The sequence below is a fragment of the Hyla sarda genome (assembly GCF_029499605.1).
Source record: "Hyla sarda isolate aHylSar1 chromosome 1 unlocalized genomic scaffold, aHylSar1.hap1 SUPER_1_unloc_2, whole genome shotgun sequence".
Lineage (NCBI taxonomy): Eukaryota > Metazoa > Chordata > Amphibia > Anura > Hylidae > Hyla > Hyla sarda.
The window spans coordinates 1,195,638-1,220,669 of record NW_026607581.1 but is presented as its reverse complement, the minus strand read 5'-3'; the positions used below and the strand labels follow the sequence as shown (position 1 = coordinate 1,220,669).

Genomic DNA, 25,032 nt, shown 5'->3' with positions numbered 1-25,032 from the left:
TTATCCACATTGAACCTCATTTGCCAAGTGGATGCCCAGACACTTAGTCTATCCAAGTCATCTTGTAACTTATACACATCCTCTATAGACTGTACCCCCTCTATATACACAGCCCCCCTCTATATACACAGCCCTCCTCTATATACACAGCCCCCCTCTATATACACAGCCCCCCCTCTATATACACAGCCCTCCTCTATATACACAGCCCCCCTCTATATCCACAGCCCCCCCCCCCTCTATATACACATCCTCTATAGACTGTATCATGCTACAAAGCTTGGTGTCATCTGCAAAGATAGAAACAGAACTGTTAATACCATCCTCTATATCATTGATAAATAAATTAAACAGCAGCGGGCCCAGTACTGAACCTTGGGGTACACCACTAATAACCGGGGACCAATCAGAGTACGAATCATTGACCACCACTCTCTGGGTACGATCCATGAGCCAGTGTTCAATCCAGTTACAAACTAAAATTTCCAAACCCAAAGACCTTAACTTACCTGTCAGACGTCTATGAGGGACAGTATCAAATGCTTTAGCAAAATCCAGAAACACTATATCCACAGCCATTCCTCTATATACAGAGCCCCCCTCTATATACACAGCCCCCCTCTATATACACAGCCCCCTCTATATACACAGCCCCCTCTATATACACAGCCCCCCCTCTATATACACAGCCATTCCTCTGTCAAGGCTTCTACTCACCTCTTCATAAAAGCAAATTAGATTGGTTTGACAACTTCTATCCTTAGTAAACCCATGCTGGCTATCACTTATAATACAATTATCCCCTATGTATTCCTGTATGTAATCCCTTATAAGTCCTTCAAACAATTTGCCCACAATGCACGTTAAACTTACCGGTCTATAGTTTCCTGGGGAAGACCTAGAGCCCTTTTTGAAGATTGGCACCACATTCGCCTTGCGCCAGTCCCTTGGCACAATACCAGACACCAGAGAATCTCTAAATATCATGAACAGGGGTACAGATATTACTGAACTTACCTCTCTAAGAACTCTTGGGTGTAGTCCATCCGGTCCTGGAGATTTGCTTACATTTATATTACTTAACTTACCTTGTACTATCTCTACATTAAGCCAGTTCAGTACATTACATGATGTGTTACCAGCACTGACCTGTACATGATGTGTTACCAGCACTGACCTGTACATGATGTGTTACCAGCACTGACCTGTACATGATGTGTTACCAGCACTGACCTGTACATGATGTGTTACCAGCACTGACCTGGCCAATGTCAGCTCCTTCTTCCATAGTGTATACAGAACTAAAGAACCCATTCAGTAGCTCCGCTTTCTCTTGATCACCTGTGACAACCTCCCCATTATCATTATTAAGGGGTCCTACATGCTCTGTCCTTGGTTTTTTTGCATTTATATATCTAAAAAAATATTTAGGATTAGTTTTGCTTTCTTTGGCCACCTGTCTCTCATTTAGAATTTTTGCTGTTTTTATTACATTTTTACAGATTTTATTAAGTTCTTTGTACTGTTTAAATGTTATCGCTGACCCATCAGATTTGTATTTTTTGAATGCTATTTTTTTGTTGTTTATTGCTCTTTTAACATCATGTGTCAGCCATGTAGGATTTAGTTTTAATCGTTTATATTTGTTCCCCTTTGGTATATATTTAGCTGTATAGTTATTTAGAGTTGATTTAAAGATGTCCCATTTACCTTCTGTATCAGTATTTGACAACACCTCCCCCCAGTCTATGTCCTGTAGTGCAGCCCTCAGCCCAGGGAAATTTGCCTTTTTAAAGTTATATGTTTTTGCTTTCCCCGTCTGTCTTTGTTTTCTACATTTTAAGTCAAAAGTAACTACCGTATATACTCGAGTATAGGCCGAGTTTTTCAGCACGATTTTTCGTGCTGAAAACACCCCCCTCGGCTTATACTCGAGTGAACTCCCCCACCCGCAGTGGTCTTCAACCTGCGGACCTCCAGAGGTTTCAAAACTACAACTCCCAGCAAGCCCGGGCAGCCATCGGCTGTCCGGGCTTGCTGGGAGTTGTAGTTTTGAAACCTCCGGAGGTCCGCAGGTTGAAGACCACTGCGGCCTTCAACATCATCCAGCCCCCTCTCACCCCCTTTAGTTCTGAGTACTCACCTCCACTCGGCGCTGGTCCGGTCCTGCAGGACTGTCCGGTGAGGAGGTGGTCCGGTGGGATAGTGGTTCCGGGCTGCTATCTTCACCGGGGAGGCCTCTTCTAAGCGCTTCGGGCCCGGCCTCAGAATAGTCACGTTGCCGTGACAACGACGCATAGGTGCTTCTGCGTCATTGTCAAGGCAACGCCTCTATTCCGGGCCGGAAGCGCGGAGAAGAGGCGCCCCCGGTGAAGATAGCAGCCCGGACCACCTCCCCACCGGACCACCTCCTCACCGGACAGCCCTGCAGGACCGGACCAGCGCCGAGCGGAGGTGAGTACTCAGAACTAAAGGGGGGTGAGAGGGGGCTGGATGATGTTGAAGGCCGCAGTGGTCTTCAACCTGCGGACCTCCGGAGGTTTCAAAACTACAACTCCCAGCAAGCCCGGACAGCCGATGGCTGCCCGGGCTTGCTGGGAGTTGTAGTTTTGAAACCTCTGGAGGTCCGCAGGTTGAAGACCACTGAGGGCGAATGATGAGAAGAGGATGATGAAGGGGGGGTGTGGGGATGATGAAGGGGGGTGGGGATGATGAAGGGGGGGGTGTGGGATGATAAGGGGATGATGAAGGGTGGATGTGCGGGATGATAAGGGGATGATGAAGGGGGGATGTGTGGGATGATAAGGGGATGATGAAGGGGGGATGTGTGGGATGATGACAAGGGGATGATGAAGGGGGGATGTGCGGGATGATAAGGGGATGATGAAGGGGGGATGTGCGGGATGATAAGGGGATGATGAAGGGGGGATGTGTGGGATGATAAGGGGATGATGAAGGGGGGATGTGCGGGATGATAAGGGGATGATGAAGGGGGGATGTGCGGGATGATAAGGGGATGATGAAGGGGGGATGTGTGGGATGATAAGGGGATGATGAAGGGGGGATGTGCGGGATGATAAGGGGATGATGAAGGGGGGATGTGTGGGATGATAAGAGGATGATGAAGAGGGGATGTGTGGGATGATGACAAGGGGATGATGATGAGGATGTTAATGACGGGTCTGGATGATGACAGGGGGGGATGAGGTATTTCCCACCCTAGGCTTATACTCGAGTCAATAACTTTTCCTGGGATTTTGGGTTGAAATTAGGGGTCTCGGCTTATACTCGGGTCGGCTTATACTCGAGTATATACGGTATATTGTGGTCGCTATTACCAAGGTTTTCCCGCACAGTTACATTACCAACCAGCTCTGCATTGTTGGAAATGATCAGATCCAACAAGGCATCACTTCTTGTTGGGTCCTCCACAAACTGGCCCATAAAATTATCCTGCAATAAATTTAGGAATTGTCGCCCCTTTGTAGTTTTAGCCAACCCCGGACCCCAATCTATATCTGGATAGTTAAAATCTCCCATTATTACCACTGTACCTGCCCGGGCGGCCCTCTCTATTTGTTTATGAAGCCGAACTTCTATCTCTTCAGTGATATTAGGGGGTCTGTAGATTACCCCAAATATTATTTTTTCAGTATTTCCCTCCTTTTGTAATTCTACCCACAGTGATTCCACCTCCTCAGAATCATCACACACTATGGCATCGTTCACACTGACTTTCATACCACTTCTTACATACAGACAGACTCCACCACCTTTTCTGTTCATTCTATCCTTGCGAAACAATGTAAACCCCTGCAGATTGACAGCCCAGTCATGCGAGGAGTCCAGCCATGTCTCAGTGACCCCAACTATATCACCAGCCATGTCTCAGTGACCCCAACTATATCACCAGCCATGTCTCAGTGATCCCAACTATATCAATATGTTCCTCCAGGATCAAGGCCTCAAGCTCCCCCATTTTATTTGCTAGGCTTCTGGCATTTGTGAACATACACTTTATATTTCCATCCTTTATGTTATTGGGGTTAATGGGATTCAAGGGTGTAAGTTTTATTTTTCTATGAAGCCTATCCCTATTAACTATTCTAACCCCTCCCTCCGCTCCACCCCCAGGTACATTTATAATTCCCACCTCTCTATCTACACTATCTTCCCCCTCTTTGCTGTAGGTTCCCTCCCCCCAAGTCCCTAGTTTAAACACTCCTCCACCCTTCTAGCCATCTTCTCCCCAAGCACAGCTGCACCCTCCCCATTGAGGTGCAGCCCGTCCCTACGGTAGAGCCGGTAACCGACAGCGAAGTCAGCCCAGTTCTCCATGAACCCAAACCCTTCCTTCCTACACCAGCTTCTGAGCCACTTGTTTACCTCCCTGATCTCCCGCTGCCTCTCTGGTGTGGCTCGTGGTACTGGTAGTATTTCAGAAAAGACTACCTTGGAGGTCCTTGCCTTAAGCTTGCGGCCTAAGTCCCTGAAATCATTTTTAAGGACACTCCACCTATCTCTTACTTTGTCATTGGTGCCAATATGTACCATGACTGCTGGGTCCTCTCCAGCCCCGCCCAACAACCTGTCAACCTGATCCGCGATGTGCCGAACTCGTGCGCCAGGCAGACAACACACTGTTCGGCGATCCCGGTCTTTGTGACAGATTGCCCTGTCTGTCCCCCTAATAATTGAGTCCCCCACCACTAGTACCTGTCTGGCCTGCCCTGTACTCCTCCCTCCCTCCTTACTGGAGCAGACACCCCCCTGGCGGTCAGAGGCAGTATCCTGCTGCAGTTCTCCTAGCTCTGTAATGGCATCCCCCTCATCTGCCAAGCGGGCAAACTTGTTGGGGTGTGCCAGTTCAGGACTAGCCTCCCTGACACTTTTTCCCCTACCCCTCTTTCTAACTGTAACCCAGCTAACTGCCTGACTGTCCTGCAACTCCGTCCCACTGTCCTCCCCCACCTCTACTCCCGAGAGTGCCTGCTCAGTGAGCACGAGACTCCTCTCTATGTTGTTAATGCTTCTCATTGTTGCCAGTCGCCCCTCTAGATGCAGGATCTGGGCTTCCAAACGGACAACTAGCACACATCTCGCACAACAATATGCACCTCACACTGTTGTTCAAGGATTGTATACATTGAACAGGATGTACATTGGACTGCATTTTCCAACATGGAAGCCATCTAGTTATGGGGATTTCACAAATGTATAGGAAAAAACAGACAGTCAAATTTACACTTAATTTTTTTTGTAGACCTTGTGGGTTCAAAAATTAACACTCACAGCGATCTCAACCTCCTGCTTTCCAACTCCAGTTTTTGAAACTCCTCTTTCACGCCCCCTCTTACACAGCAACACTCAGAAAGAGCAAGCTCTCAATAAGAGTCCCAAGCTAAAATGTATACACCTGTGCCCAATCTACTCCTCCTCCCCCTAGAGGTGGAACAGAGAAAAAAAAAAAAAAAAAAATGAAAAAGGGTGTTTAAACTCTAACAGTTATCCCACTATGTGCAAAAGAGAAAAACTTACCCAAAATGGGTGACAGGGTGGGATTACATGGGTGACAGGGGGGGGGGAGGGTGATAGAGATGGACAGGGAGGTGGACAAGGCGGACATGGCTGAGAGGGGGGGGGGTTGACAGGGGCAGGCAGACATGGCTGACAGGGGGGGGACAGAGGGTGGACTTGGGTGACGGTGGGGGGTTTAGACAGGGTTGAGAAGGTGAACTGAGGGGTGGAAAGGGTACGGTACCTTAAGCAAGCCGGCCCGCGCAGCTTACAGTTCCACAGCAGGCACGGGAGTCCGGCGCAGGTGCAGCTCGTTCCGCCCCAGGCAGGGACCCATTTTCGGCTCCCTGCGCCGTAAGGGAGAGGGGGACGGAAGGAGACGGAGGGTGAAGGAGGGGGACGCGGGGGAGACAGGGAACAGAGGAGGAATGATGGGGAACACAGGGGACGCGGGAGACGGAGGGGAACACAGGAGACGGGAGGAGATGCAGGGGGGCGCTGTGCGCGCAGTGCGCACGCAGACTTCCCTGCCCCCCTGAGCCGTCAGGCCGGGGCGGGACATTTAAAAAAAAAATTATAATAAAAAAATCACGGCAAAATCCCGCGGCACCACGGGCAGTGCTGAACCGCGGTTGGGAATCACTGGTCTAGGGACATTCCATCTTGTCATTCACCTTTGCATTCTATAATAAACAGCTATAATCCCAGGTCATTTCCATTTTACACTGTGCGGCTCTGTCTGGGGACACTTGTGGTAAATGATAATTTCATATGGTAAATGGTTTAGGCTCCAAATAAAATGTTCTTCCCATTATAGTCTATGGACATTCCATTCTACCATTCACCTAGTATTCTGTAGAAAACATCTGTAATCTTCATTCTCAATAATCGTACTGAAGTCACACAGTATGCCTGCTAAAGATTTATTGGATAATTCGCTCCGTGCCGGATGACTGGCGATACAGGGCGGAGGCTCGTGACGTCACGGCCACGCCCCCTCAATGTAAGTCTATGGGAGGGGGCCTGACTGCAGTCACGCCGCCTCCCATAGACTTGCATTGAGGGGCGTGGCTGTGACATCATGAGGGGGGCGTGGCGGTGACATCACAAGCCTCCGACGCTGCAGCAGACATCCTAAACGAACACTGTGTGCAGCAGGGAGATCGCGGGGGAGTTTTTTTTGTAATAATATACGGCTTTATTGGGACAGGGACCATACGTTTTTATTTAGGACCTGAAGCTGCTTTCGTCTAATCGCTGTTATACTACACCACCATACATCTGTACTACAGCGCGGTATAATAATTGTCAGTGTTACCGAGGTCGGGCCTCATAGGCAACAGCGCCTGGTAGACCTGGAGGCCATGACTGGGGGAGCAAGACAGTTTAACCCTATAGATGCCACAATCAGTACTGACTGCGGCATACATAGGGTTACACTGCCAAGACAGTCGGGAAAGTAATCCCGCCCAGGACATAAAAGTACATCACGGGGTGGTGAGGGGGTTGTGTCATCTATCCCCTGTATCTCAATAACAGGGACCCCAGTGTCCCCAGGTAGGGAGGAGGTACATTCACTATGGGAGCTGCAGAAACAGCCGAGCACAGACTGAGGTGTCCAGTGATCGGACGCCACATGATCAGCAAGGATCGGGGATAACACAACCTTTCTAAAAGGGTCTCAGCAGGTGAAGCCCTGACCGTCCTGGAATTCTTCATCACTGGAATAAGTCCCTTCTCTGTGAGGTGTTTGGGTCTCCAGTAGCAGCTCCTCATGGATTATGCCTGTTGGGTCTTCTCCATGAGGAGCAGTGAATATCACAACCATATACCACACTCTTCTCCTACCATGTAAACTATAGTGATGACATCGCTGGATCGGTGACTACGTTCTAAAAGAAAACTTTTATTATCAATTGGGAACAAGTTTGGAGATGCAGTATATGATATATGTAAAAATGTCAGATATCCTATGTACATGGTGAATATATAGATGTCTTATCTGCATCATTTATTGCTCTGAGTTGGCTTCTCCCCTGTGTGAGTTCTTTGATGTTTAACAAGATTTGATTGCTGAGTAAAACATTTCCCACATTCTGCACATGAAAATGGCTTCTCCCCTGTGTGAGTTCTTTGATGTTTAACAAGATTTGATTGCTGAGTAAAACATTTCTCACATTCTGCACATGAAAATGGCTTCTCCCCTGTGTGAGTTCTTTGATGTCTAACAAGATTTGATTTCTCAGTAAAACATTTCCCACATTCTGAGCATGAAAATAGCTTCTCTCCTGTGTGAGTTTTTTTATGTCGAGTAACATCTCCTTTGAAAGTAAAACATTTCCCACATTCTGAGCATGAAAATGGCTTCTCCCCTGTGTGAGTTCTTTGATGTTTAACAATATTTGATTTCTTAGTAAAGCAGTTCCCACATTGTGAACATGAAAATGGCTTCTCCCCTGTGTGAGTTCTTTGATGTTGAACAAGACCTGATTTTTCAGTAAAACATTTCCCACATTCTGAACATGAAAATGGCTTCTCCCCTGTGTGTGTTCTTTGATGTTTAACAAGATTTGATTTTTCAGTATAATATTTACCACATTCTGAACATGAAAATGGCTTCTCTCCTGTGTGATGTCTTTGATGTACAAGAAGATTTGATTTAAAAGTAAAACATTTCCCACATTCTAAGCATGAAAATGGCCTCTCCCCTGTGTGAGTTCTTTGATGTTTAACAAGATGTGATTTTACAGTAAAAGATTTTCCACATTCTGAACATGAAAATGGCTTCTCTCCTGTGTGAGTTTTTTTATGTCGAGTAACATCTCCTTTGAAAGTAAAACATTTCCCACATTCTGAGCATGAAAATGGCTTCTCCCCTGTGTGAGTTCTTTGATGTTTAACAATATTTGATTTCTTAGTAAAACATTTCCCACATTGTGAACATGAAAATGGCTTCTCCCCTGTGTGAGTTCTTTGATGTTGAACAAGACATGAGTTTTCAGTAAAACATTTCCCACATTCTGAACATGAAAATGCCTTCTCCCCTGTGTGTGTTCTTTGATGTTTAACAAGATTTGATTTTTCAGTATAATATTTACCACATTCTGAACATGAAAATGGCTTCTCTCCTGTGTGATTTCTTTGATGTACAAGAAGATGTGATTTAAAAGTAAAACATTTCCCACATTCTAAGCATGAAAATGGCTTCTCCCCTGTGTGTGTTCTTTGATGTTTAACAAGATGTGATTTTTCAGTAAAACATTTTCCACATTCTGAACATGAAAATGGCTTCTCTCCTGTGTGAATTCTCTGATGTTTAAGAAGATTTGATTTGGCAGTAAAACATTTCCCACATTCTGAACATGAAAATGGCTTCTCCCCTGTGTGAGTTCTTTGATGTTGAACAAGAGCTGATTTCTGAATAAAACATTTACCACATTTTGGACATAAAAATGGTTTCTCTCCTGTGTGAATTTTCTGATGTTCAACAAGACTTGACTTCTTAATTAAACATTTCCCACATTCTGAGCATGAATATGGTTTCTTTCCTGTATGAGCTCGTTGATGTCCAACATCCCTTCTATGACTTTCTTTTTGCTGAACATCCTGTGATGAGTGAGAAGACAGGACCTGTATATAAGGATGAGATGACAGATCTTGGCTGTGAAGGGCTGAGGGTGTATCTGGGATAATGGAATGTTCTTCATATGTATCTTGTGTGATATCATCATCTGCTTTATAATCTGAAGATATAAGATTCTCCTCTGATCTCCTGCTACAAGAATCTGCAGAGAATAACACAGATTATATAATTGAGTATAAACCTTATTTACATTTTTCCATCTAGAGTCACATGAGAGTTTGTTTTTTGTGGGACCAATTTTACTGTGAAATAGAAAACAAATTGTGGGATAAAATTCTATTGAAATAAAATACAATTTTGCAAATTTGGGATTTTTTCATCACCTACCGTATAACGTGATGTCACAACTGACGTTATACTTATCCATCAGGTCAGTATCATCTTGTATAGTTTTCCTTATATTTTAATAAAAAAAATGCTTTAACCCCTTAAGGACTTTTTAAGGGTTTTTTCACTTTCGTTTCTTCCACCTCACCTTCTAAAAATCAGAACGCTTTCAGTTTTCTACCTACAGACCCATATGAGGTTGTTGTTGTTTTTTGCGCTACTAATTTTACGTTATAATGATGTCAATCATTGCACCACAAAATCTACGACGAAGGCAAAAAAGAAATAAACACTATTTTGTAACATTTGGGGCTTCCGTTTCTGCGCAGCACTTTTCGGTAACAGTGACACCTTACCTTTATTCTGTAGGTCCATACGGTATAAGGACACCCAACTTATGTAGGTTTGATTTTGTTTTACTTCATTTAAAAAAATTAGAACTTTTTGTATATAAATTAGCATGGTTAAAATTGTCCTCTTCTGACCCCTATAACTATTATTTTTCCGTATACAGGATGTGTAAATTTTTATCTGTACCATTTTTTTAATGGGACTTTTTGTTCACTTTTTATAAATGTTTTTAGGGTGTACAAAGTGACCAAATATACGCAATTCTGGACTTTGGTATTTTGACCGTGCGGTTTTAAAAACGTTAAAAACATTTACACATGTGTCAATACCACATGTTTATTATTTGTTATATGGGAAAAGGGGGTGATTCAAACTTTTGTTAGGGAAGGGGTTAAATCATAGGGGACTATTACATACAATCCTTGATTACATACACTGAACAATACTGCAGCATAGCATTGATCAGTGTTATCAGTACTCCATTACTCCAGCCTGACATGGCGGACTGGAGCCTTGGAGAACCGATCGGATGGGGAGGAGGCAGTTAAGGGCCCTCCCACCATCCTCCCAGCTGATCGGGACATCGCGATTTCCCTGTGATGATCCCGATCAGCTCCACTAAGCTCCCTGCAGTGTATATTTAACCCTTCCAGTACTTATCTCTGCTGACACTTCAGTCCGGGTCAGGAACTGTCCAGAGCAGGAGAGGTTTGCTATGGGGATTTGTTCCTGCTCTGGACAGTTCCTGGCATGAACAGAGGTGTCAGCAGAGAGCACTGTGGTTAGACAGAAAGAACTACACAACTTCCTCTGAAGCATACAGCAGCTGAAAAGTACTGGAAGGGTTAAGATTTTTAAATTAAAATAATTTACAGATCTGTATAACTTTCTGTCATCAGTTGATTTTAACAATTTTTTCCCCTCCGGAGTACCCCTTTAAGCCACAGAACATAAATGGTTTTCTCATCCTGCCTACATTTCCCATGATTCTTCTGACTTTACAGAGAGAGAAAGGTGGAGTCTGATCACTGCAGTTCACCTAATGAGACCAACCTGATCACATGACTAGACTCTACCGACCAGAAGCCTAAACTGCTAAGACTTGTTCTTCTTTTCAAGCTTCATATCCTGTACATTCACTTTGCTGACATGGCTTTAGCTGAACTGTCCTTCCCATAGGGTCTATGACTGATCGTCCGGCATCTAGGTCTCTTCCTCCCAGTCTCTACTGAGCAGCAATGTTTCCATCCAGGGGTGTAATGATCATGGCTGCAGGGGGGGCTCCTCTGGGGGTCCGGGTAGGGGGGGGGGGGGTGGACAGAAGATACAGAACAGTCTGTGGGGCACAGTAATAGTGTGGGGGCATAAAAGGTGTAGAATCTATAGTAAGAGCGCACAGAAGGGCCTGTGGTCTAAGATTTGCCTTGGAGCCCCCCCCCCCAAAAAAATACTCTAGTTACACCACTACTTACCATGAATTACTGCAGCCAGTGACCAAAAAGAATCTGTGACTGTTCTCTGCATGTACTTGTTACTCACCTGGGTGGTTACCTGTAGGAATGTCCTCCTTATACTGTTCATCACCGCTCACATCTGTCTCTTCTTCTTCCCTTATGTCTGTAGCTTTAATATTGTTCAGATCTTTTCCTGTTGGAATGTCCTCCTTATACTGCTCATCACGGCTCACATCTGTCTCTTCTTCTTCCTTTATGTCTGTAGTATTTTTATAAATCAGATCTTTTCCTGTAGGAATGTCCTCCTTATACTGCTCATCACTGCTCACATCTGTCTCTGGAGCATTAATATTGTTCGGATCTTCACCCTGATTCATAAGATGTGGAAGAAATATAGTAAAAGTCATCAGACAGTAGGAGAAGTCACGTGGGATGTTATAGATGAGCAGGAGATGAGGAGTCATGGAGGGTGAGGGGACTGACCACAAGAGCTTCACAGCCCTTCTACAGATCATAGGGAATATCTCCATCTACCTGATCATCCTGTGGAAGAAGAGGACGGGGACACCTCTCTGGTGCTGTTCTCTTACTGGATCTGACTGTAGGGAACAATACAGAGACTGAATTCATTCTTTACATACAAATAATGAGAGGACGTGTGTATATAGTCATGTCTATTACCTGGTGATGTGAGGGGCTGCTGATCCTCCATCATGACCTGATCCTTGTACTGATCCTTGTGTCCTTCTACATACTCCCACTCCTCCATGGAGAAATAGACCGCCACGTCCTGACACCTTATAGGAACCTGACACACAATGATACAGTCATCACCCCGACCCCTCCAGTGGTGTTACTGTATAATGTCCCAGCATTCCCAGCAGTGTCACCTCTCCAGTCATCACCAGACCCCTCCATTACTGTATAATGTCCCAGCATTCCCAGCAGTGTCACCTCTCCAGTCATCACCAGACCCCTCCATTACTGTATAATGTCCCAGCAGTGTCACCTCTCCAGTCATCACCAGACCCCTCCATTACTGTATAATGTCCCAGCAGTGTCACCTCTCCAGTCATCACCAGACCCCTCCATTACTGTATAATGTCCCAGCAGTGTCACCTCTCCAGTCATCACCAGACCCCTCCATTACTGTATAATGTCCCAGCAGTGTCACCTCTCCAGTCATCACCAGACCCCTCCATTACTGTATAATGTCCCAGCAGTGTCACCTCTCCAGTCATCACCAGACCCCTCCATTACTGTATAATGTCCCAGCAGTGTCACCTCTCCAGTCATCACCAGACCCCTCCATTACTGTATAATATCCCAGCAGTGTCACCTCTCCAGTCATCACCAGACCCCTCCATTACTGTATAATGTCTCAGCAGTGTCACCTCTCCAGTCATCACCAGACCCCTCCATTACTGTATAATGTCCCAGCATTCCCAGCAGTGTCACCTCTCCAGTCATCACCAGACCCCTCCATTACTGTATAATGTCCCAGCAGTGTCACCTCTCCAGTCATCACCAGACCCCTCCATTACTGTATAATGTCCCAGCAGTGTCACCTCTCCAGTCATCACCAGACCCCTCCATTACTGTATAATGTCCCAGCAGGGTCACCTCTCCAGTCATCACCAGACCCCTCCATTACTGTATAATGTCCCAGCAGTGTCACCTCTCCAATCATCACCAGACCCCTCCATTACTGTATAATGTCCTAGCAGTGTCACCTCTCCAGTCATCACCAGACCCCTCCATTACTGTATAATGTCCCAGCAGTGTCACCTCTCCAGTCATCACCAGACCCCTCCATTACTGTATAATGTCCCAGCAGTGTCACCTCTCCAGTCATCACCAGACTCCTCCATTACTGTATAATGTCCCAGCAGTGTCACCTCTCCAGTCATCACCAGACCCCTCCATTACTGTATAATGTCCCAGCATTCCCAGTAGTGTCACCTCTCCAGTCATCACCAGACCCCTCCATTACTGTATAATGTCCCAGCAGTGTCACCTCTCCAGTCATCACCAGACCCCTCCATTACTGTATAATGTCCCAGCATTCCCAGCAGTGTCACCTCTCCAGTCATCACCAGACCCCTCCATTACTGTATAATGTCCCAGCAGTGTCACCTCTCCAGTCATCACCAGACCCCTCCATTACTGTATAATGTCCCAGCAGTGTCACCTCTCCAGTCATCACCAGACCCCTCCATTACTGTATAATGTCCCAGCAGTGTCACCTCTCCAGTCATCACCAGACCCCTCCATTACTGTATAATGTCCCAGCAGTGTCACCTCTCCAGTCATCACCAGACCCCTCCATTACTGTATAATGTCCCAGCAGTGTCACCTCTCCAGTCATCACCAGACCCCTCCATTACTGTATAATGTCCCAGCAGTGTCACCTCTCCAGTCATCACCAGACCCCTCCATTACTGTATAATGTCCCAGCATTCCCAGCAGTGTCACCTCTCCAGTCATCACCAGACCCCTCCATTACTGTATAATGTCCCAGCAGTGTCACCTCTCCAGTCATCACCAGACCCCTCCATTACTGTATAATGTCCCAGCAGTGTCACCTCTCCAGTCATCACCAGACCCCTCCATTACTGTATAATGTCCCAGCAGTGTCACCTCTCCAGTCATCACCAGACCCTCCATTACTGTATAATGTCCCAGCAGTGTCACCTCTCCAGTCATCACCAGACCCCTCCATTACTGTATAATGTCCAGCAGTGTCACCTCTCCAGTCATCACCAGACCCCTCCATTACTGTATAATGTCCCAGCAGTGTCACCTCTCCAGTCATCACCAGACCCCTCCATTACTATATAATGTCCCAGCAGTGTCACCTCTCCAGTCATCACCAGACCCCTCCATTACTGTATAATGTCCCAGCAGTGTCACCTCTCTAGTCATCACCAGACCCCTCCATTACTGTATAATGTCCCAGCAGTGTCACCTCTCCAGTCATCACCAGACCCCTCCATTACTGTATAATGTCCCAGCAGTGTCATCTCTCCAGTCATCACCAGACCCCTCCATTACTGTATAATGTCCCAGCATTCCCAGCAGTGTCACCTCTCCAGTCATCACTGGACCCCTCCATTACTGTATAATGTCCCAGCATTCCCAGCAGTGTCACCTCTCCAGTCATCACCAGACCCCTCCATTACTGTATAATGTCCCAGCAGTGTCACCTCTCCAGTCATCACCAGACCCCTCCATTACTGTATAATGTCCCAGCAGTGTCACCTCTCTAATCATCACCAGACCCCTCCATTACTGTATAATGTCCCAGCAGTGTCACCTCTCCAGACATCACCAGACCCCTCCATTACTGTATAATGTCCCAGCATTCCCAGCAGTGTCACCTCTCCAGTCATCACCAGACCCCTCCATTACTGTATAATGTCCCAGCAGTGTCACCTCTCCAGTCATCACCAGACCCCTCCATTACTGTATAATGTCCCAGCATTCCCAGCAGTGTCACCTCTCCAGTCATCACCAGACCCCCTCCATTACTGTATAATGTCCCAGCATTCCCAGCAGTGTCACCTCTCCAGTCATCACCAGACCCCTCCATTACTGTATAATGTCCCAGCAGTGTCACCTCTCCAGTCATCACCAGACCCCTCCATAACTGTATAATGTCCCAGCAGTGTCACCTCTCCAGTCATCACCAGACCCCTCCATTACTGTATAATGTCCCTGCAGTGTCACCTCTCCAGTCATCACTAGACCCCCTCCATTACTGTATAATGTCCCAGCAGTGTCACCTCTCCAGTCATCACCAGACCCCTCCATTACTGTATAATGTCCCAGCATTCCCAGCAGTGTCACCTCTCCAGTCATCACCAGACCCCTCCATTACTGTATAATCTCCCAGCAGTGTCACCTCTCCAGTCATCACCAGACCCCCCCCCATTACTGTATAATGTCCCAGCAGTGTCACCTCTCCAGTCATCACCAGACCCCTCCATTACTGTATAATGTCCCAGCAGTGTCACCTCTCCAGTCATCACCAGACCCCTCCATTACTGTATAATGTCCCAGCAGTGTCACCTCTCTATTCATCACCAGACCCCTCCATTACTGTATAATGTCCCAGCAGTGTCACCTCTCCAGTCATCACCAGACCCCTCCATTACTGTATAATGTCCCAGCAGTGTCACCTCTCCAGTCATCACCAGACCCCTCCATTACTGTATAATGTCCCAGCAGTGTCACCTCTCCAGTCATCACCAGACCCCTCCATTACTGTATAATGTCCCAGCAGTGTCACCTCTCTAGTCATCACCAGACCCCTCCATTACTGTATAATGTCCCAGCAGTGTCACCTCTCCAGTCATCACCAGACCCCTCCATTACTGTATAATGTCCCAGCAGTGTCACCTCTCCAGTCATCACCAGACTCCTCCATTACTGTATAATGTCCCAGCAGTGTCACCTCTCCAGTCATCACCAGACCCCTCCATTACTGTATAATGTCCCAGCAGGGTCACCTCTCCAGTCATCACCAGACCCCTCCATTACTGTATAATGTCCCAGCAGTGTCACCTCTCCAGTCATCACCAGACCCCTCCATTACTGTATAATGTCCCAGCAGAGTCACCTCTCCAGTCATCACCAGACCCCTCCATTACTGTATAATGTCCCAGCAGTGTCACCTCTCCAGTCATCACCAGACCCCTCCATTACTGTATAATGTCCCAGCAGGATCACCTCTCCAGTCATCACCAGACCCCTCCATTACTGTATAATGTCCCAGCATTCCCAGCAGTGTCACCTCTCCAGTCATCACCAGACCCCTCCATTACTGTATAATGTCCCAGCAGTGTCACCTCTCCAGTCATCACCAGACCCCTCCATTACTGTATAATGTCCCAGCATTCCCAGCAGTGTCACCTCTCAAGTCATCACCAGACCCCTCCATTACTGTATAATGTCCCCAGCAGTGTCACCTCTCCAGTCATCACCAGACCCCTTCATCACTGTATAATGTCCCAGCAGTGTCACCTCTCCAGTCATCACCAGACCCCTCCATTACTGTATAATATCCCAGCAGTGTCACCTCTTCAGTCATCACCAGACCCCTCCATTACTGTATAATGTCCCAGCAGTGTCACCTCTCCAGTCATCACCAGACCCCTCCATTACTGTATAATGTCCCAGCATTCCCAGCAGTGTCACCTCTCCAGTCATCACCAGACCCCTCCATTACTGTATAATGTCCCAGCAGTGTCACCTCTCCAGTCATCACCAGACCCCTCCATTACTGTATAATGTCCCAGCAGTGTCACCTCTCCAGTCATCACCAGACCCCTCCATTACTGTATAATGTCCCAGCAGTGTCACCTCTCCAGTCATCACCAGACCCCTCCATTACTGTATAATGTCCCAGCAGTGTCACCTCTCCAGTCATCACCGGACCCCTCCATTACTGTATAATATCCCAGCAGTGTCACCTCTCCAGTCATCACCAGACCCCTCCATTACTGTATAATGTCCCAGCAGTGTCACCTCTACAGTCATCACCAGACCCCTCCATTACTGTATAATATCCCAGCAGTGTCACCTCTCCAGTCATCACCAGACCCCTCCATTACTGTATAATGTCCCAGCAGTGTCACCTCTCCAATCATCACCAGACCCCTCCATTACTGTATAATGTCCCAGCAGTGTCACCTCTCCAGTCATCACCAGACCCCTCCATTACTGTATAATGTCCCAGCAGTGTCACCTCTCCAGTCATCACCAGACCCCTCCATTACTGTATAATGTCCCAGCAGTGTCACCTCTCCAGTCATCCCCAGACCCCTCCATTACTGTATAATGTCCCAGCAGTGTCACCTCTCCAGTCATCACCAGACCCCTCCATTACTGTATAATGTCCCAGCATTCCCAGTAGTGTCACCTCTCCAGTCATCACCAGACCCCTCCATTACTGTATAATGTCCCAGCAGTGTCACCTCTCCAGTCATCACCAGACCCCTCCATTACTGTATAATGTCCCAGCAGTGTCACCTCTCCAGTCATCACCAGACCCCTCCATTACTGTATAATGTCCCAGCATTCCCAGCAGTGTCACCTCTCCAGTCATCACCAGACCCCTCCATTACTGTATAATGTCCCAGCAGTGTCACCTCTCCAGTCATCACCAGACCCCTCCATTACTGTATAATGTCCCAGCAGTGTCACCTCTCCAGTCATCACCAGACCCCTCCATTACTGTATAATGTCCCAGCAGTGTCACCTCTCTAGTCATCACCAGACCCCTCCATTACTGTATAATGTCCCAGCAGTGTCACCTCTCCAGACATCACCAGACCCCTCCATTACTGTATAATGTCCCAGCAGTGTCACCTCTCCAGTCATCACCAGACCCCTCCATTACTGTATAATGTCCCAGCATTCCCAGCAGTGTCACCTCTCCAGTCATCACCAGACCCCTCCATTACTGTATAATGTCCCAGCAGTGTCACCTCTCCAGTCATCACCAGACTCCTCCATTACTGTATAATGTCCCAGCAGTGTCACCTCTCCAGTCATCACCAGACCCCTCCATAACTGTATAATGTCCCAGCAGTGTCACCTCTCCAGTCATCACCAGACCCCTCCATTACTGTATAATGTCCCAGCATTCCCAGCAGTGTCACCTCTCCAGTCATCACCAGACCCCTCCATTACTGTATAATGTCCCAGCAGTGTCACCTCTCCAGTCATCACCAGACCCCTCCATTACTGTATAATGTCCCAGCAGTGTCACCTCTCCAGTCATCACCAGACCCCCCCCCCATTACTGTATAATGTCCCAGCAGTGTCACCTCTCCAGTCATCACCAGACCCCTCCATTACTGTATAATGTCCCAGCAGTGTCACCTCTCCAGTCATCACCAGACCCCTCCATTACTGTATAATGTCCCAGCAGTGTCACCTCTCCAGTCATCACCAGACCCCTCCATTACTGTATAATGTCCCAGCAGTGTCACCTCTCTAGTCATCACCAGACCCCTCCATTACTGTATAATGTCCCAGCAGTGTCACCTCTCCAGTCATCACCAGACCCCTCCATTACTGTATAATGTCCCAGCAGTGTCACCTCTCCAGTCATCACCAGACTCCTCCATTACTGTATAATGTCCCAGCAGTGTCACCTCTCCAGTCATCACCAGACCCCTCCATTACTGTATAATGTCCCAGCAGTGTCACCTCTCCAGTCATCACCAGACCCCTCCATTACTGTATAATGTCCCAGCAGTGTCCCCTCTCCAGTCATCACCAGACCCCTCCATTACTGTATAATGTCCCAGCAGTGTCACCTCTCCAGCCATCACCAGACCCCTCCATTACTGTATAATGTCCCAGCATTCCCAGCAGTGTCACCTCTCCAGTCATCACCAGACCCTTCCATTACTGTATAATGTCCCAGCAGTGTCACCTCTCCAGTCATCACCAGACCCCTCCATTACTGTATAATGTCCCAGCAGTGTCACCTCTCCAGTCATCACCAGACCCCTCCATTACTGTATAATGTCCCAGCAGTGTCACCTCTCCAGTCATCACCAGACCCCTCCATTACTGTATAATGTCCCAGCAGTGTCACCTCTCCAGTCATCACCAGACCCCTCCATTACTGTATAATGTCCCAGCAGGGTCACCTCTCCAGTCATCACCAGACCCCTCCATTACTGTATAATGTCCCAGCATTCCCAGCAGTGTCACCTCTCCAGTCATCACCAGACCCCTCCATTACTGTATAATGTCCCAGCAGTGTCACCTCTCCAGTCATCACCAGACCCCTCCATTACTGTATAATGTCCCAGCAGTGTCACCTCTCCAGTCATCACCAGACCCCTCCATTACTATATAATGTCCCAGCAGTGTCACCTCTCCAGTCATCACCAGACCCCTCCATTACTATATAACGTCCCAGCAGTGTCACCTCTCCAGTCATCCCCAGACCCCTCCATTACTGTATAATGTCCAGCAGTGTCACCTCTCCAGTCATCACCAGACCCCTCCATTACTGTATAATGTCCCAGCAGTGTCACCTCTCTAATCATCACCAGACCCCTCCATTACTGTATAATGTCCCAGCAGTGTCACCTCTCCAGTCATCACCAGACCCCTCCATTACTGTATAATGTCCCAGCAGTGTCACCTCTCCAGTCATCACCAGACCCCTCCATTACTGTATAATGTCCCAGCAGGGTCACCTCTCCAGTCAGCAGCTCCATCATCTTGTTGATGAGTTCTCGGATCTTCTGTTCATCCATTTCCTCATGTATCAGGGAGTGAGGTGGGGGCCCCGGGATTGGGCTCAGGGTTCTTCCCCATCCTTCACACACAGGGGCCCGACAGCGCCCACTAGAGGACTTCTTCACTACTGTGTAATCCTGTGTATGGAGAGACACATTAATATCACTACATACATTCCCAGAATCCCTCACCTCTCCAGTCATATCCATCTGTTATTCCATAGATAAGAATGAGGTCATGTGACATCACTCCCAGAATCCCTCACCTCTCCAGTCATATCCATCTGTTATTACATAGATAAGAATGAGGTCATGTGACATCACTCCCAGAATCCCTCACCTCTCCAATCATATCCATCTGTTATTATATAGATAAGAATGAGGTCATGTGACATCACTCCCAGAATCCCTCACTTCTCCAGTCATATCCATCTGTTATTACATAGATAAGAACGAGGTCATGTGACATCACTCCCAGAATCCCTCACCTCTCCAGTCATATCCATCTGTTATTACATAGATAAGAATGAGGTCATGTGACATCACTCCCAGAATCCCTCACTTCTCCAGTCATATCCATCTGTTATTACATAGATAAGAATGAGGTCATGTGACATCACTCCCAGAATCCCTCACCTCTCCAGTCATATCCATCTGTTATTACATAGATAAGAATGAGGTCAAGTGACATCACTCCCAGAATCCCTCACCTCTCCAGTCATATCCATCTGTTATTTTATAGATAAGAATGAGGTCATGTGACATCACTCCCAGAATCCCTCACCTCTCCAGTCATATCCATCTGTTATTACATAGATAAGAATGAGGTCATGTGACATCACTCCCAGAATCCCTCACCTCTCCAGTCATATCCATCTGTTATTACATAGATAAGAATGAGGTCATGTGACATCACTCCCAGAATCCCTCACCTCTCCAGTCATATCCATCTGTTATTACATAGATAAGAATGAGGTCATGTGACATCACTCCCAGAATCCCTCATCTCTCCAGTCATATACATCTGTTATTACATAGATAAGAATGAGGTCATGTGACATCACTCCCAGAATCCCTCACCTCTCCAGTCACATCCATCTGTTATTACATAGATAAGAATGAGGTCATGTGACATCACTCCCAGAATCCCTCACCTCTCCAGTCATATCCATCTGTTATTACATAGATAAGAATGAGGTCATGTGACATCACTCCCAGAATCCCTCACCTATCCAGTCATATACATCTGTTATTACATAGATAAGAATGAGGTCATGTGACATCACTCCCAGAATCCCTCACCTCTCCAGTCATATCCATCTGTTATTACATAGATAAGAATGAGGTCATGTGACATCACTCCCAGAATCCCTCACCTCTCCAGTCATATCCATCTGTTATTACATAGATAAGAATGAGGTCATGTGACATCACTCCCAGAATCCCTCACCTCTCCAGTCATATCCATCTGTTATTACATAGATAAGAATGAGGTCATGTGACATCACTCCCAGAATCCCTCACCTCTCCAGTCATATCCATCTGTTATTACATAGATAAGAATGAGGTCATGTGACATCACTCCCAGAATCCCTCACCTCTCCAGTCATATCCATCTGTTATTACATAGATAAGAATGAGGTCATGTGACATCACTCCCAGAATCCCTCACCTCTCCAGTCATATCCATCTGTTATTACATAGATAAGAATGAGGTCATGTGACATCACTCCCAGAATCCCTCACCTCTCCAGTAAGCCGGAAGAGTATCTGTAGGGTGAGGTTTATGATCCTGTCGGCCATCTTGTTCCTGTCTCTCTCCATGGTTGATCCTGGATTGGAGAAACCTGAAGGGAAGAAGAGGAGACGATGAGAAATGGCGGCTGCTAATAGAAACAACAACAGAGAAAGAAAGAGACAAATACACAGAAAGTTCTGGATCTTGTGATCTTCTTCGTTAAGTTATAAAACCTTGTGGACCTGAAGGGGTTAATAGTAATGTCCCCTCCCCCAGCGCTCCTGATGTCACCACAACCGTATATACCTCCACCTGCAGACTGTACAGGGGCCGTGTGCTTACAGGACCTGCGATGATGTCACCGTCATGTGATCAGTCACATGGAGGAGGAGGAGTCACATGATCAGGGGCTGCTGCTCTAGGCTCATCTGCTCAGTGTATGCAGGACTCTGCTGTGCTGGTTGTGATCGCTGCTGGATGAGCTGAAGTTATGTGTATGCAGCAGAGCTGTGTGTGTGTGATGTGCGTGGTGCAGAGCTGTGTATGTGTGTGTTATATATGTCTGCAGCAGAGCTGTGTGTAATGTGCATGTAGCTGAGCTGTATGTGTACACAGTAGAGCTGTATATGTATAATGTACATGTAGCTGAGCTGTATGTGTACACAGTAGAGCTGTATATATGTGTAATGTACATGTAGCTGAGCTGTATGTGTACACAGTAGAGCTGTATATGTGTAATGTACATGTAGCTGAGCTGTATGTGTACACAGTAGAGCTGTAGATGTGTAATGTACATGTAGCTGAGCTGTATGTGTACACAGTAGAGCTGTATATGTGTAATGTGCATGTAGCTGAGCTGTATGTGTACACAGTAGAGCTGTATATGTGTAATGTACATGTAGCTGAGCTGTATGTGTACACAGTAGAGCTGTATATGTGTAATGTACATGTAGCTGAGCTGTATGTGTACACAGTAGAGCTGTATATGTGTAATGTGCATGTAGCTGAGCTGTATGTGTACACAGTAGTGCTGTATATGTGTAATGTGCATGTAGCTGAGCTGTATGTGTACACAGTAGAGCTGTATATGTGTAATGTACATGTAGCTGAGCTGTATATGTACACAGCAGAGCTGTATATGTGTAATGTACATGTAGCTGAGCTGTATGTGTCCACAGTAGAGCTGTATATGTGTAATGTGCATGTAGCTGAGCTGTATGTGTACACAGTAGAGCTGTATATGTGTAATGTACATGTAGCTGAGCTGTATGTGTACACAGTAGAGCTGTATATGTGTAATGTACATGTAGCTGAGCTGTATGTGTACACAGTAGAGCTGTATATATGTAATGTGCATGTAGCTGAGCTGTATGTGTACACAGTAGAGCTGTATATGTGTAATGTACATGTAGCTGAGCTGTATGTGTACACAGTAGAGCTGTATATGTGTAATGTACATGTAGCTGAGCTGTATGTGTACACAGTAGAGCTGTATATGTGTAATGTACATGTAGCTGAGCTGTATGTGTACACAGTAGAGCTGTATATATGTAATGTGCATGTAGCTGAGCTGTATGTGTACACAGTAGAGCTGTATATGTGTAATGTACATGTAGCTGAGCTGTATGTGTACACAGTAGAGCTGTATATGTGTAATGTACATGTAGCTGAGCTGTATGTGTACACAGTAGAGCTGTATATGTGTAATGTGTATGTAGCTGAGCTGTATGTGTACACAGTAGAGCTGTATATGTGTAATGTACATGTAGCTGAGCTGTATGTGTACACAGTAGTGCTGTATATATGTAATGTACATGTAGCTGAGCTGTATGTGTACACAGTAGTGCTGTATATGTGTAATGTACATGTAGCTGAGCTGCATGTGTACACAGTAGAGCTGTATATGTGTAATGTACATGTAGCTGAGCTGTATATGTACACAGTAGAGCTGTATATGTGTAATGTACATGTAGCTGAGCTGTATGTGTACACAGTAGAGCTGTATATGTGTAATGTACATGTAGCTGAGCTGTATGTGTACACAGTAAAGCTGTATATGTGTAATGTACATGTAGCTGAGCTGTATGTGTACACAGTAGAGCTGTATATGTGTAATGTACATGTAGCTGAGCTGTATGTGTACACAGTAGAGCTGTATATGTGTAATGTACATGTAGCTGAGCTGTATGTGTACACAGTAGAGCTGTATATGTGTAATATACATGTAGCTGAGCTGTATGTGTACACAGTAGAGCTGTATATATGTAATGTACATGTAGCTGAGCTGTATGTGTACACAGTAGAGCTGTATATGTGTAATGTACATGTAGCTGAGCTGTATGTGTACACAGTAGAGCTGTATATGTGTAATGTACATGTAGCTGAGCTGTATGTGTACACAGTAGAGCTGTATATGTGTAATGTACATGTAGCTGAGCTGTATGTGTACACAGTAGTGCTGTATATATGTGTAATGTGCATGTAGCTGAGCTGTATGTGTACACAGCAGAGCTGTGTGTAATGTGCATGTAGCTGAGCTGTATGTGTACACAGTAGAGCTGTATATGTGTAATGTACATGTAGCTGAGCTGTATGTGTACACAGTAGAGCTGTATATATGTAATGTACATGTAGCTGAGCTGTATGTGTACACAGTAGAGCTGTATATGTGTAATGTACATGTAGCTGAGCTGTATGTGTACACAGTAGAGCTGTATATGTGTAATGTACATGTAGCTGAGCTGTATGTGTACACAGTAGAGCTGTATATGTGTAATATAAATGTAGCTGAGCTGTATGTGTACACAGTAGAGCTGTATATGTGTAATGTACATGTAGCTGAGCTGTATGTGTACACAGTAGAGCTGTATATGTGTAATGTACATGTAGCTGAGCTGTATGTGTACACAGTAGTGCTGTATATATGTGTAATGTGCATGTAGCTGAGCTGTATGTGTACACAGTAGAGCTGTATATGTGTAATGTACATGTAGCTGAGCTGTATGTGTACACAGTAGAGCTGTATATGTGTAATGTACATGTAGCTGAGCTGTATGTGTACACAGTAGTGCTGTATATGTGTAATGTACATGTAGCTGAGCTGTATGTGTACACAGTAGAGCTGTATATGTGTAATGTACATGTAGCTGAGCTGTATGTGTACACAGTAGAGCTGTATATGTGTAATGTACATGTAGCTGAGCTGTATGTGTACCACTATGTTAAAGTAGAATATGTCACGAAAAAACAATCTCGGAATCAGATTGATAAGTAAAAGCATCCCAGGGTTATTAATGTTTAAAGTGACAGTGGTCAGATGTGCAAAAAACGCTCTGGTCCTTAAGGCCAAAATGGGCTTGGTCCTTAAGGGGTTAATACATTTTGCTGAGAAGCCGAGATCACAGCGCATGTTGTAGACACCACCATGTCTGTTTTTTTTCTCTACTTAAATTTAATAAAATATCATGTTAAATGGTCACTCTCAATAAAAAAAAAGGTTTCTATTGCACTCCTTATGGTAAATAAAATATAGAATTTTTTTAAATTTGTGTTTATAAAAGCTGCCACTAGGTGTCTCTTTTCTTGTCCAGAGCACATTTGTCCCCATCTCATACACAGACTTTGGACTCCTGCTGGCCTGGCAGAAGTCCAAACACAGGAAGTGCAGGCTGGAGTGCTGAGGGGGATGTGTGCAGCCTTAGCCAATCACAGCTCATCTCACACTGAACTGAAGTT

At 46.0% G+C, this 25,032-nt stretch overlaps 1 protein-coding gene across 2 annotated transcripts in view; it reads right to left on the bottom strand.

Annotated features, from left to right (window-relative positions):
- Positions 1 to 21,617, bottom strand: part of LOC130298052 (oocyte zinc finger protein XlCOF6-like) — a 76,302-nt gene extending 54,685 nt beyond the window's left edge. The window contains exons 1-7 of one of the 2 annotated variants that reach the window (XM_056550939.1): positions 21,540 to 21,617; positions 21,306 to 21,406; positions 19,518 to 19,697; positions 11,974 to 12,100; positions 11,827 to 11,891; positions 11,378 to 11,660; positions 7,544 to 9,302 (exon numbers count right to left, since the gene is read on the bottom strand). In XM_056550939.1, the coding sequence (XP_056406914.1) occupies positions 7,544 to 9,302; positions 11,378 to 11,660; positions 11,827 to 11,891; positions 11,974 to 12,100; positions 19,518 to 19,697; positions 21,306 to 21,383 (2,492 nt within the window). In that variant the 5' untranslated portion in view covers positions 21,384 to 21,406; positions 21,540 to 21,617. Of the gene's footprint in view, positions 1 to 7,336; positions 9,303 to 11,377; positions 11,661 to 11,826; positions 11,892 to 11,973; positions 12,101 to 19,517; positions 19,698 to 21,305; positions 21,407 to 21,539 lie in introns of those variants that run through there. The other variant, XM_056550938.1, reaches the window with a different exon arrangement.
- Between the last annotated feature and the right edge of the window lie 3,415 nt (positions 21,618 to 25,032).